Below are 14,286 nucleotides of genomic sequence, written 5' to 3'. Positions count from 1 at the left end.
CGTACGTAGGTAAATATAATACATACAGTCCTCTAAGCTCCTTTTAAAACTGGTAGTGTTCGAAGATATGTTCACATGTGTACCTATGCCTGTAAATGTTGTTGCCACGTAACTAACTCACTCTTTTAAAATACCTACGTTTGTTTCCTACTACATTTCCCTTAGGTACCTGTGCATAATGAGTAAGAAACTGCTATCGTTACTTGTTAATGATGACATACAAGAACGGTATCGCATTTGTTTACGAAGGTGTGTCAATTGTTTCAGACCTGGCTCCCGACAGCGGCCCCCCGCCGCGCGCCCCCGCCAGCGCCTGTACATTATAATCTGTGGATTCTGTGATGCTGACACGAACAGAGCCCTACAGGAAACTGCGTCCTAGAGGGCGACGGAGGACGTTGCCGTCTACTAAGTAATATATAGTTCCTAAGTGTAAAGTGTATCGTTGCCAAAATGATGGGCAACCGGAGAAACTTGGTGTTTAGAGTGAGCATCGTGATCAACATCGCGGTGCTGCTGTACGCGGCCATGCACCTCTCGGGCACCACGAGCAACGGAGTGGACTGGATGCCGGTCGCCGTGGACCAGCAGGAGCCCGCGCGCAGCGCCGAGTTGCGGTACCTCTACGAGCGACGACCCGAAGCCCGCAACGAGACGGAAACCAGACCTGAAACTCTTCTCAAAACTTACGATGAATCCACCTCTCAGAAGACACCGTCCACTATGGCCACTACCAACAAGACTGCTTCGAGCACGGCATCTATTGTGATCCCGTCGGAGTCGGAAATAACCAGCGATGGTCTCGACATAGTCGACGAGAACGCTTTATCCGAGGCTACACTGCAGCGTCTACGTTCTCTGCTGAACTGTAATGAGAGGGAATTCTTGCCGGTGACCTACCAGCGAGGGGAGTTCTGGGTACTGAAGAACTACGTGCGCGCTGATCACGGTGTCGTGCTCTGTCACGAATCCATCACCTACACCACGCACGCAGGCTTTGAATTCCTCGACAACGTCCTGCCACTCGTCGAAAGGTGAGCGAAATATTTGAAATTTAATTTGCTAATGCACGGCTCACAATTGTAGATTGTTAATTGAATCAACTCAACGTCCGCCGGTTAGACAGCTTAAGTGATAGAATTCTTTTCTTGGTTTCATAATAGACAATTAAACGTGTCGTCACTTTGCTCACGATTTATTTGGCAACGTAGGTACGCTCGCTGCCGCCCGGCATGCTGAACAATACCCTACAAGTAAAACAATACAACCTCGACGTCACTATTAAAAACAGAATGAAGGCTCAGTAAAATTCCTCGTAGTCCGTTCCATCCAAGTGAATGATAAGTAAACTACATACGTGATACATATTTGCCGTCATTGAAATTTTGCGACAGTCTACTTTCATTCGTCAGTTGCCTTGACAAACCACTTATGTACTCGTACAGGGTGGCCAAATAAGAAGTATACATTTTGTTTTTAAATTTTAACTGTATTAAGTTCAAAAATTATTAAATATTGTTTTAAAAATATATTCTTCAGGGTTGGCAAATTCATGCGAAACATAATGTCTGACATATGTCCATCTCTAACAGCAGGCAAATGTAAGCCCTTATCATCCCAATGTTCAGCATCTATTCGCACATTTTTGGCATTATCTTAGTACATTTGTGTCGAATAGTCGGTTTTTTAACTGTTTAAATTTCATCAGCTCGTTGGCATAGACACGTAATTTTAGATAGCCCCACAGAAATAAGTCAAGAGCTGCAAAATTTGGGGAATTTGGGTGCCAATCACTGTCACTTTTTTTCAAAATTAATCGAGCAAACAACGTGTTTTAACCAACAGAAACAGTTGAGATAAAATTGCTTGCTGCTAGTGGTAGACATTTGGCAGAAATTGTCTTCCGTATACAATTGCCAACCCTGAATAATATATTCATGAAAAAATTTTTTATAAAAATTTCCACTTAATGTAATTATAATTTAAAAACAAAGTGTATCATTCTTATTTGTCCAGCCTGTATAAGTCCACCGCTGACAGCAGCGACGAGGTAACTTTCGTCTCAGTTATCTAGACTTACATATGTATCATTTTCACTACTACTTTTACTTCCAGTAGCTACCTAAATAATCTAAGGTATGATAAAAATAACCTGCATCATAAATATACGCTTATGATAGTTATGATATATATCATAGTACATACTACGTAAAACACAAAACTGTAGGCCATTCAGCCCCGCACAAGGATAGATGATAATAAGAAAAAAATACTTAAACTAAATGTGGCTGTTCTCATCAGTTTAACAATTAAGAAATAGAAGGTTACAGACCGCGTGAGGATAAGAAAAAACCGGCAAAATCTGATCATATACCGTCAGCCTTTGTTTTTATTACAACATTGGCTGGTATTGTGAAAAAAAATGTTAATAGGCAAATAGTCACGTTCGTGGTAAACTGATCTCAGCAATAATTATTGTTATCTTAGTCTGCATTTTTGGTCACCATTTGTAGTTTTGTCATGTACGTACGTCTTTCCGTAACTCTGTATGCCATAGTAATTTTAACCAGAAACTTTTTTTAAGGGCCTATTTCACAATTTCCAAGTAAAGTCCAGAAATAAGCTACTTGCCACTTATCTGACTAATAAAGTCATTGTTGGCGGTTCACAATCTTCAAATAAGCTTAACTGGTAGATAAAGATTAGCAGGAAGTTTTATCTGGCAGTTAATTTATTTGTTAATTAGCTATTCAAAACTTTAGTTGGAAGTTGTGAAACAGGCCCAAAGTATAATAGCTTATAAGTTAAACAAACTAAAAACGTACTAAATTGAAAATCGTAGTTATGCATTCAAATCAATTACATTTAGACTCGTATAATATTGAATAGCAATTTCACACTCATATAACTGAGTGAAATTGTTTTGTCCTCCTCTTTGAACTCGACACCAATATATGTCCTCAAACAAAGGCCAGAGGACATTCTAGACGAGCACTTCCATAGTGAGGGTGCGTCGGATTGTATAAGGAGAACAAATATAAAGAACCTTGTCTATTATCTTTATCTAGATAATAATTAAACCGTTCGATTTCGATTCTTAGATTATTGTAATTCCAAAAAGATATATTAACAAATCACTTTTTTCCAGGCATTACAATCTATATCTTTAAAAAATATCCTAAATCTAATCTAATTTCATGCTTACCAGTACAATTTGACAATGGGTTAACGGTTTAACCGCTTAACCCCGGGTTAGTGAGATGGTACAGGTCTAAATTTAATTAATGCCATATTGTTAAGAAAATTAAATAATTTGATTTATGGTACATACTTACATGCATATAAGTTTATAATATTGTATATCAAATAAATGAATACAATGATAAAAATAAATAAATGATAATAAATGAATTTATGTGGGTAAGTGTCGAAATACAAAATCCAATCTTCAATAATTTTTGCAACGTTATTAATTACAGAAAATATTATAATCCGGCAAACACAAGTAAGTAAGAACCAGGAAAACTATACACATCTCTTTTTTTGGGTGTAAGTACTAGCGTAAGACAAAGACAGTATGATTAGAGAATCATACTGTCTTTGTCTTACGTCGTATCGTCGTAGACCATCCTGGGCCACACTATAATAATAAGTAATTATTTATGAAATCACAGGAATGTTTACATGTGTTACAATAATGTTAAGAGTAGATTGTATAGTGGCGGCTAGGTTCGTGTGTCTTCTAAAACACAATATGTTAGCATATACTTATGAATGCTAGTTTTTTATTACTCATGTTTATCATCCTGTACGGCTACCATCAGTTTTGACATTGACATATTCGCTGACGTCTACGTAAATTACTTTCTATACATCTCGCTTGCACTATTATTCGAGTACGAGCGAGATGCATAGAAAAGAAAGTAAGTTATGTAGACGTGAGCGAATATGTCAATGTCAAAACTAGTGGTAGCGGTACTGTTCATGCTTTAGTTTAATAATTCTGCAATAAAATCGGTTCACGTTGTATGTGAAATTCTAAACTAAATGACCCGTTTTCTTTGCCTTTGAGTGCATTTTACCCTCGTGCAAAAGAGACTTTAAAAACCACTAGTATAATAGGATCGTTGTTTATAAAAAGGTTAAGTGCCACCACAATTTGTATACGATAAGAGCTCAAGGCGTGCGCGGTGCGCGTAGGCAGAGCGGACGTTTGACGCGGCGGCGGACATGCGGCGATACCGAAACTGGACGCTTCCGTGCGCGTGCAGACCACGAGCCCGGCAGATTGGCTTGGCCATGGTACGCGGCTCGTGCGTAATACCCTCATTACCATAAGGGCACATAGGGCCCGTGCCCAGGGGCCCTGAAGGACCAACAGTTACAGTATATTTGATTACCCATAATAAATAGAAGATCATAGTAGAAATAATTTAGTATAATTCTCTTTCTTTACTATCCAAGAACTTGGGGCCCGTTCTTGTGCCCAAGGGCCGCAGCATAGTTTAAAGCGACCTTGCTGGTGGGTGATGAGTATTGAGTACCCACCGCGTAAATTAGCCTCATATTGAAATCGTTTGACCGCGACCGCACATTACAGTTGTAGTACAATCACCGATGCTCAAAAAACATCTGAACTGATAATAAAGGCTGTACTTGAATGATAATAAAGGCTTAGTTAAGATTTTGGTGAACACCTTGGCAGTCCAATATATTGGACAGCGACTGTACGGTCACGACTGAAAATATCGATACAGACAAAGTGCCAAAAATTCGGATACACTACGCTAATACATGGGCCATAAAGTCGTGTATATTTATTTTTGGCACTTCGATCGTGTCAATGTTTTCAGACGTGACTGTACATTCAGAATTAGTACGCGCATAAATTAATTATAATATGGTAACTTGTAGTATGAAATGATCCTGGATGCAATTGAATGGTGTATTACCTGTGTGGTGAGTGCGACTCTTGGTATTTGCTTCATAAAGCGGAATCTTTATGTGGTAGTCTACGGCGCGTTTTCAATGGCCCACATTGAATGCTGCAACGCACACTACTCACGGATGACTACACAGAGACACGGTGCCGGTTGTGTGCGCGCACTATCAATATTCTATACTGTTTAATAAAAAGATGCGTTATTTTTAACAGGGTAGTGTAAAACACATTCAATGTGTGCTTGTGCCACCCATGACACTACGCCGATGTGTACATGGAGATACTCAGTAATACTTGATAATATTTTTTCATGTTATTTGCTAAAAGCGATTTTTAATGCGGCTATGCGATTTACATATTGCGTGTGCTAAGCGAAATTGTTGCGCCTGCGATGTTAGTAAATGTTAATTAATAACTTTAATATATACCAATACCGACCATTATGCAATGACACCATTTTTGGAGATCATGGAAGGAAGTACTTAACAGAAGGTTGTATGGCTATTGCTACCATGTGTTATTTCTATAGGTGGCGATATCAAAGCCTTGTTAAATTAACTTATTCGATTCGATTACAAAACTACTTAGAAACTGCCAAATTTCACGAAAGTAGCAATATGTAGCCTAAAGTTAAGCTGTGCCTAGATTTAGGAGAGCTCACCACACTAACCATGTTGTCGTCTTCAATGAATTCACTGACCTCTGAGGCCCTACCGCAAACCACGTTCGACGTGTTGCCTCTCTGTCTTACTTGTAAATTCATGCGTAAGTGTGACAGGGAGGCGACACGACACGAAAGTGGTTCGCGGTAGGCCCCCTGTTTATTAACGTTTGTCATATAGTTCGTGTCATTTACAACGACGCGTGCCTTGACTTGTATTGTAATGTTATTAAAGGTTATATTTGACAAATCTGCGCGTCATCGTGGATGACACCAACCATTGACATATGTCACAAAGAGTCTCTTTACTTTGATACTACAGCCGTTTGTTAAATACTTTTGACGCCATATTGGGGGTTTTTCTTAATTTATCAGCTAAGTAATCATATTTATATTATTTTTTAGGCAGGAATATCATGTGATTAGTGCTTGTAATAAAAATAAATAAAATATTTGGGGACAATCTACACCGACCTAGCCCCAAACTAACCAAAGCTTGTACAGTCAAGTGTAAAATTATGGGCGCATACATCATACTCAAAATATGTCGCCCTACGCGACAACATTTCCATCCTCACCACTTAGATGGTTGGCAGTCCTCAACTGTGCGTTTCTCCAGAAACTTCCTGCCTCGCACAGCTAAACTGTGGAATGAACTGTCGCCTGCGGTATTTCCGGACCGACACGTCCTTCAAACCTTCAAGAAAAGAGCGTATTCCCATTTTAAAGGCCGGCAACGCAGTTGCAACCCCTTTGGTCTTGTAGGTGTCCATAGGCGGCGGTAATCGCTTACCATCAGGTGATCCGTCTGCTCGATGTCCTCCTGTATCATAAAAAAAATGTCCCATAGCTCTTATGTCCGCGAATTAATAACTATAGGACTTATTTTTGAGTAAGTTTTATGCACCCATATTTTTACACTAATACTAACTATACTAGTTTAGTTTGTACTATGGATACTAAGCGACGATATATATGAGTATACTTAATGAATACATACTTTTATTTCTGAAATTCATAGGTTAGAATAAAAATGCTCGTAAAAACCAATTTCAATCAAAAACTCTTAAAATGACAACTTTGGATTTTATGTAATTTCCATAGAATTTATTGTTTCTATTACGATTGAAAAAAAACCGCAACCGTAGTATAGCCATCTGCGAGGATATTACGGTGTGCGGTTTTTGAAATACATTTTTTTTCCTACTTCATACATTTTTTTCACAACAAAATCATAACTCGACACTTTTTATGCCACATGGTCCCAAATTCAAAAGTTACCATAGCAATACTGGGCAAAACCTATTTCAATCAAAAAATAAATAAAAAAGACAACTTGGGTTTCTATGTCAATGAGAGTCGAATTTCAGTCCATATTGCATCGTTAACAATATTTGAAATGTGAAAAAATAGTTAAGCAATTAAGAGACAGTATTTGTTTAATGTCAAATATTGTTAAAGATGTTCTAATATTTCGTGAAACGGAAAACAACTCTAGCTCGGGACTGACGTCGGACCCGTTGCAACGTGTGGATCTAATTGGCCATAAAAGCTTGTAAAAACCACAATATTGCGTTAGATCAGTTAGCCGCCTCTTATCGAAATTGAATACCGTGTAGATATTGCGATGAAGTAGTGTTTTCCCTTGACAGTAATAGTAGCAAACAGGACCCACCTAGTAATTAATGAAATTGCTTTAGCTGGCTGGCCTTCACCGAGAAAGCACCGTATACCTTACTAAATACACAATGAAATCAGTCTAGACATCTATTAGTTAAGGCTACTTTAGACCAAATCTGTTCCAGTATAAAAAACTTAAATTTTTATTTTTTTTAGTTAAAGTACCCACTCTGGTGACCCTGCCTATGAAGCCGAGGTTCCGGGTTCAATAAAATCCTGATAATGGCATTAATTTCTGTGATGAGCACGAATATTTGTTCCTGAGTCATGGATGTTTTCCATGTATTTAAGTACCCACAACACAAGCCTCATTGACCTTACTGTGGGACTTAGTCAACGTCAGTGTAACAATGTTCTATAATATTTAGTTATTTATGTAAAATCACGTACATATTAAAAAAAAAAAACAATAAATATATTAGGCTTAAAAAATGGTGGCTTTCCGATACTTTGGTTACGACTTCCTAGTTCCATTGAGTACTTCTACTTTTTTAATTTCTTTTACTTTTCTGGTTCGAATTCATATCTATTTATATTATATATTGAATATTTATTTATTTATTTTATGTATGCATTATTTTATGGTTATTTTTCTATATATGTATATTTGTATCAACGTGTATTCAAAACGTGCATTTCATTAATTTTAGTGATTGTACACTTTTGTTTGTGTTTGTCATTCATTCATCGTTACTTCTGTTCTACTCATTTCCTCAAAGGTTAACTGGAAGAGATCCCATACAGGGATAAGTTCACCTTTGATGTTTAATTTACTCTGTAACTGTGTTTTTCGTGTTTTTATTTCTATGTACAATAAAGTATATACATACATATAGGTAGATTAGGTAGGAAGATTTTAACTCAGATCTTATGCAGTGAAAAAGCTATTCTTCCCTATGTTGGTAATTCATTTCAGTCATCTAAAAATAACTTCCACCCATATTTCGACTGGCAAAGTACAGTCGCCGTATATCTGATGGCGACTGTACGTATTGTAAATGTAGCCTTTGATATTACTTAAGTAAACTTCGGCAAAGAAAATTATGTAAACTAACTAGCAAACCGGTAGAGTCAAGGAAAAGTGAAAAGGCGCTGCAGGGAGTGGCTGTCGTCGACAAATGAAGACGGATGACTCTCACAAATGTCCACTGGCCTTGTTTACTAATATAAACTCAAGACCAATAAAAAACTGGATAAGTGCGAGTGGGACTCGCCCACCGAGGGTTCCGTACTTTTTAGTATCGATAAGATTTGAGTAGCACGCGTAACGGAGTTTTCACACTATCCAATCTTTCACATTATCCGACCTTTGGAAAAAACGGCCGCTAGAAAATGCCCTATGGTATCAATTCCTTTTATTTTTGCATTAACGCTTTCTTTTGAACAACAAATTATAACAACGTAACCGAATAATTATAATCTAATCCCCCCATCTCCGTCCTGCCACCGTGGGGTAAGACGCGGACTTGCGTTTTACCCTGTCGTTACTCTGCCATTGATTCGTGCTAAATGCTATGCATCCAGCTTTGTTGTTATAGCGGCAACAGAAATACTTCATCTGTGAAAATTTCAACTGTCTAGCTATCACGGTTCACGAGATATAGCCTGGTGACAGACGAATAGACGGACGGACAGTGGAGTCTTAGTAATAGGGTCTTGTTTTTTCCTTGGGTACGGAACCCACAAAATGGTACGATTTCTACTGTTTAGTACAAACTATACGTTTAAGTATATAAAGGGGCCCACAGATTAACAGTTCGCCGGACGATATCGGCCTGTCAGTTCTTCGCTAAAGCTGACAATCGCGAATAGGCCGATATCGTCCAGCGAACTGAAGATTTCCCAAAAAGAGACGCCAAACATGCACAAACTACACACACACACACACACACACATTCTTATAACAGTGATCACGCATACTAATCACAAAATGATTATTTTTAAGTGTTTTAAGCTTTTTTGATTATTTAAATCTTTACTTCCACCGAGTACGGAATTTTATGTATTTATGTAGACATATTTTATTAGCTTTATGAATTGTATCTTTAAGCTTAGCATACTGTTTGTATTGCTGTTGATGCCCGAAATAAAAGAAAATGAGTATAATAAAAAATAAATAAAATGAAGATGACTGATAAAGCACTTTATTAGCAGAGACCGGAATTATTGTGGCGTTTTTGAACTGTTATAGGGCGTTCTCATTTATCAACTTCTGATACATATATATCGATACAATGTAGAGCACAAAATACTAAAAATCATATAATAGTGTATATTGGACCGTAAAAGAAGTAATTTAAGCAGATAATAAGGAAAAAAATGACTACTTATTTTAAAAAGAAACTAATGGAATATTTGTAAGCACTAAAACAGTCATTGAACGTGAAATTGAAAAAAAAAACACGGTACTGATGTAAATAAACTTGAAACTATAAACTATTAAATTTTCATTGTTTCTATTGCACATCAATTTCGCATTTTCAATTACTCAAAAGTTATCTGGAAGAGATCGCTCTCTAGCGATAAGATCGCTTGTTATTTATTTACCTGTGGTTACTTTTAATTTATTTTTCTATTTTTAATATGTTGTATTCTATATTGTACCGATATAGGAATATCGAAAGTCGATAAATGTGAAGTCCCTAATGACAATTAAAACTGCCACGAGAATTCCGGTCTCTGCTTATTAGTCTTATATCCACTTATCATCACCCCCGTTTCTGTTTTGCGATTGCGGATAGTTTCGGAGATAATATCCCTTAGTCCGAACTACTGATTTCAACAAAAATTACAAAATTCTAAATATCTTAATCACTTAATCCAATGTTTTGCCAAACTGTGAAGCAGTTTGTTGGTGGTGCGCTTTAAACTAATCTTAAACTAAATAGGTACACTAAAAATCGAATAACAAGTAGCATTAGGAGTATAAATAGGAACATACGTATACGTATTTTATATCTATCTTGCGAGACAGCATCACACTCAACTGACCATGCCTGGATCTTACCTAGTTGAGTTATGCCCGTTTTTCAAAAAAAATCTTCAATAATATGTATTACTACATTTATTTTTCAGTAGTACCTTACTTGAATAAAATCATTATAAACTGCTGAAGTTTGTAAAAACATACTTATGCCTGGCATTTAATTTCACATATTGTTTTGTCAGACTATATAATTTCATTTTTTTTATGTCCTTCTCCCATCATGGCGTGACATGTCTAATCCCTAGGATTTTTTATTCAAATTGAGGGTGCCCCTTTGTTAAATAACCAATATATATGTTCATTTAAACTTGACAATATAAACTGTGATTGTATTCACCATTGGTGTCCTTTTCTGGAACGTAGTGCATTTCGCAACCTGCGATTAACACAAAATGCTCAGTAGCACTGTCTTCGTCGTCGGGTTGTTTTGTGCAATATCTGCGCAACTTACACTTTCACTGTTTCCACCATTTGGCACGACATTAAATTCATTATCACTGTGTTGGCTTCAACAAAACACTAGATCTGATGTGATCATACCGAATCCAATGTAAACTCTACTATTATAACACTAAGATGGTTTTTAGCGGTTCTTGTATCTCTTCCTAGTAATGCTAAGGGAAGGACTTAAAACCTTCTTCCATACATCTTAAGAGTGGTAGCTACTTTTTGCAGATAGTCAACCGAGTCTTACCAGCGAGAAAATTATTATTATATGAAATTATGAAGATCCTACCTACGGCACCTCTCCTTTGTGCATATGCTTTAAAAGTCTGGATGAATAAATCACTTTATTTTAATTTTTTTCTTATTTATTTGTGGCTTTTCTTGTCTCCTAAATTTAAGCGGCCTCGAAGATATTATTGATCCTTGGTCATTAAGACCGAATGGCATCAATTTTCATCGTTTGTTTTAGGAAAAAATACAAGAAACAGTTTTATTTTGTTGAATGTACAGTTTTCCAAAAATCGGTCAAAGCTGTTTTACCTACATTTTTAGAAATAAAATAGTGTTTGTTATCAAAACTTGTAATCTCTTAACGATTGCCGCCGGTAGTTCTCCTAGTACTTGGAAGGCCCAATTATTTCTTTCTCGCTAAACAGGCGAGGAGAACGTACACTTAAAAATCATTATTTAAGTAGAATATATATATTTAAGAAGGGGTGTAAGCCAGGAAATTAGAAGGAAACAAAAGATATGGCAAGCTGCCTGTAAATTATACTGTCATGGCATGCAAGGTAACGATCTAAAACTTAAAATAAGTTTTTAGCAAAAATTACATTTTTGGTACAAGCTTTTATCGTTGACTGTACTTTTCTTTCCACGGGCAACCAATATTCATCAAGACAATTAAAAAAAAACCAAACACAGGTTGCTTTGATTTACCTCAAAGTTTCTATGGCTACCTTCTGTCTTCATCAGATCATCTCAATGGTATCATGATATTGCATTGTCACCCGACTTACAAATGTATGCAAAATTTCAGCTCAATCGGAAACCTGGAAGTGGGTCAAATTTATTTTCCAATATGTGACTCACACAAACATACATGCTATACTAACAGTGCAAGTTAAATAAAAGCTTGTAATAAATGAAATTTTGTCATATTTTCTTGTTTTTTTTTTTCTATCGAGCCAACTTTAACTTTTTATGGTTTTGATTAGAGTTTGCATTTCTCATGTGAATTTATTTAACGGCAATTGCCCTAGCCAAGACATGTAAAAATTTAATATAAAAACTAGAATTTTGCGTTAGTTAAATTTTAATTTAATGCTCAATGGGAGACCGCAACCTAATGTAATATTTTATAAGGAAAAAAAACACATAACCCATGTTATAATAATGCTATGTACACCATCATATGCTTACGATAACAAAGGCAAATTGAATATTTTCCTGTTACGAGTATGTATAACTTTATTGAGGAAAAAGTGTGATTTTTAAGCAGCAATTCTCTCTTTTCCGTACAAACTTACAGTATATTCCGATAGGTACCTAGTTATATGTAACTACACTCGGATTTAAGCAACTAGCCATTAAATCTTAATATTTATATTTATAGACCCAAGGCCAAAGGTATGGAAACAACGTTGTTTTCTTTAATAGTTATCTCATGTTTCTATCTTTGTTGTATATTTCATTTAATAACGTAAAACTTACATTAGGGAACCCCAAAAGATTAAAAATACACAATAAATCCTAAAACTACGTCAAAAAGAAAAAAAGTTACATAATTATACCCCTTACAAAATGTTAAACTGACAACTATCATAGCCAGAATTTGACTAATTTCCTTTTAAAACGTTATTTTTTGACAAGAACGTTTAATAAATCATACTTTTCTATTGTAATACAACCTGCAGTACTTTTAGCCTTGGTTGTATCTCAGTCCAGTTTGAATCAGGCTTCATGCCGCTAATCGTAATTTTAGTAAGTACAGTAACAGAGAATGCAAGTTGCATATATTTTACTGCAATCTTGATTGCAGTAAAATATATGACTTTAATAGCTAGAAGTAAGCAATCACAACGGAAACATTCCGACATTAAATAATGAGCCGTCGCGAGATGACACGAAATCAAATTTTATTGTACGTAATGAAAAAGAACTTGGTGTAACGCAGGTCGACCGTAATTTGAGCGCCAGTACCTATCCGCCGTATATTTTATGCATAACAGCGAGTCATTCGACCATTCGGTACGGAGATCCAACGTTATAATAAGTACTTGCCATCAGTGATTACACTCATTACCTGTTGGGCGCTTGATGCAACCGTATCTCTACTGGCATTTGATTGATTTTAGAGCTTAGGAAACTATTAGAGAAGTTCATATCTACTGCTCCTTGTCATATAAAAATTATAACGGTCTTGTGTCGTTCAATCGGCATTAACTTATAACTGCTAACCCTATCTGGTGAATTTCTAAGTGTTGCTATTGCTACATGCGTAGGTACACAGTAAAAAAGCTCATCATCTTCCCAGTATTAAGATGTTGTTTCAAGAGTGTTCATCAACATATCAGTGCGGTGAACCTCCTACCGTCCTTGCCATCTTTCGCATTATACTACAGTTTGCTTCAGTATTTTATTTATTTCTTTTTAATACATTTTTAACTTTACAGTATATTATTCGTGAGAGTAGGAAATGATTCCTCCTACTAAATGATTCATTGTATTACAATTTGCTTCAGTATGTTTAGAATGTTTGCATAGCATGAATATCTTGGACATTTTTGAGGTTCGTCTTATCTATGTTCTCTTACTTCGCTTCTCTTCGACAACGCACCATCATCCGATAGCTCCATGTGGATCAGCCGAAGCTATTGTGCGTACAACAACTTTAGGAGTACCTAAATGTAAAACAATATCACCGTAATAATGCACGTTGGTGCTAATAAGTGTCTAAAAGTTTACAACGAATATTTGGTGTTACAAGGATGAAAAGATTAGGAAAACGATTAGGTACGCGTTATGATCTGTATGGATCTGGTGTAAAACGGTTTACTGATAACGAAGATATCTCGAATCGCGTACAAATCTTCGTGAAGAAAGTCATTCCTTACTCGTTGTCAGGCATGCAACGCACCTCATCGGGAGCAGTATAACCAAATGAAATGACTCCAATAAAAATAGAGTCAGACCAAGTAAGTAAGAGTTAAGTAAACGTCATCATTTCATAGAAGCAAAATCGTTGCCGACTTAGCTTGGTCTGCCTCTAGGCGCGGGGACTTTCTTTGAAATGTTGGTACACTTTCGACGTCAATTATGCATTAGAACAGGTGTACGGAGATTCGCGTGGCCGAGGCCTTGCGTTGCGGTCAACCCAGATGAGGCAGCCAAGTGCACCGCTCCATCTCAGTACAGTTATCCGCATAGCGACTGCGGTCACATATGTAGGTCGAACTCTTAAACGTGAAATTAAATTTATGGCTTTAGAATTCCATTGCTAATTGCGACGTGCCCAGCGTGGAATGCCGTGTGTAGAAATGTCATGTCGGTTTTCGACCACGGACGGCG

General features: G+C 36.7%; 1 protein-coding gene across 2 annotated transcripts in view; it reads left to right on the top strand.

The window, feature by feature from the left end:
• LOC133523174 (beta-1,4-glucuronyltransferase 1) overlaps positions 1-14,286 on the top strand; it is a 73,923-nt gene that overhangs the window by 38,830 nt on the left and 20,807 nt on the right. Inside the window, exon 2 of one of the 2 annotated variants that reach the window (XM_061858655.1) lies at positions 268-1,034. In XM_061858655.1, the coding sequence (XP_061714639.1) occupies positions 454-1,034 (581 nt within the window). In that variant the 5' untranslated portion in view covers positions 268-453. Of the gene's footprint in view, positions 1-249; positions 1,035-14,286 lie in introns of both variants that reach the window. The other variant, XM_061858658.1, reaches the window with a different exon arrangement.

The sequence above is a fragment of the Cydia pomonella genome, chromosome 1, assembly GCF_033807575.1.
Source record: "Cydia pomonella isolate Wapato2018A chromosome 1, ilCydPomo1, whole genome shotgun sequence".
Lineage (NCBI taxonomy): Eukaryota > Metazoa > Arthropoda > Insecta > Lepidoptera > Tortricidae > Cydia > Cydia pomonella.
The sequence above is the reverse complement of the archived record's forward strand: the minus strand, read 5'-3'. Positions and strand labels throughout refer to the sequence as shown.